Raw genomic sequence first — 770 nt, 5'->3', positions numbered from 1 at the left:
GGCTACGCGGCGCCCTCCAGCCTGAGCAAAAGCAACATGCCCGTGCAGTGGAACGAGGTGAGCTCCGGCACCGTGGACGCCTTGGCCAGCCAGGCGAAGCCGCCCGCCTTTCCTCAGGGCAGCCTGGCTGTGGCGTCGCAGAAGCCGGCCTTTGGCCAGTACCCAGGCTACGGTCCACAAGGCCTGCAGGTGAGCCCCGCGGGCCTGGACAGCACCCAGCCACACCTTCAGCCCCGCGGCGGGGGCCCCTCTGCACCCAGGGCAAACTACGTGCAGCAGTTGCGACAGCCAGCTGCGGGCGGCCAGTGTCCCGGCCCGGCCACCACTATGAGCCCCCATGCCAGCTATGGCCAAGCCCACCCCCAGCTGAGCCCCAGCACCGTGAGCGGGGCCTTCAGCCAGTTCCCGGTGTCCTGCAGCAGCATGACGGCCAAGCCAGGCCACCTGGCACATCTTCAGCAAACGCAAGTTGTGCCTGACCCTACCATGATGGGCGGCCGCCACAGGGAACTCGGGGTTCCCAGCTCGGCTCTGGCCGGGGTGCCGCCACCTCACCCGGTCCAGAGCTACCCACAGCAGAACCATCACCTGGCGGCCCCCATGAGCCAAGAGGGCTTCCACCAGGGCCCCAGCCTTCTGCCTCCCCACCAGCCCGGCTTCCTGGAGCCCCCGCCAGGCACGATGGGAGGGGCGCCATCAGGCTTCGGCCCGGTGCAGCCCCGGCCGCCCCTTGAGCCCAGTCCCGCCGGTCGCCACCGTGGGGTTCGTGC

The 770-nt window shown here is 70.3% G+C and overlaps 1 protein-coding gene across 1 annotated transcript in view; it reads left to right on the top strand.

Annotated features, from left to right (window-relative positions):
- Positions 1-3: 3 nt before the first annotated feature.
- The window catches only part of LOC103275646 (zinc finger protein GLI2), a gene marked incomplete at its 5' end in the record, with an annotated part of 1776 nt that continues 1009 nt past the window's right edge, over positions 4-770 (top strand). The window contains one exon of the mRNA XM_008073047.1: positions 4-770. This exon is cut by the window's right edge and continues 2 nt beyond it. Within this exon, the coding sequence (XP_008071238.1) occupies positions 4-770 (767 nt within the window).

Source organism: Carlito syrichta, unplaced genomic scaffold (genome assembly GCF_000164805.1).
Source record: "Carlito syrichta isolate Samal-C Ts95f unplaced genomic scaffold, Tarsius_syrichta-2.0.1 Scaffold115637, whole genome shotgun sequence".
NCBI lineage: Eukaryota > Metazoa > Chordata > Mammalia > Primates > Tarsiidae > Carlito > Carlito syrichta.
Note: the sequence above shows the minus strand (reverse complement) of the source record. Positions and strands in the feature narration are given on the sequence as shown.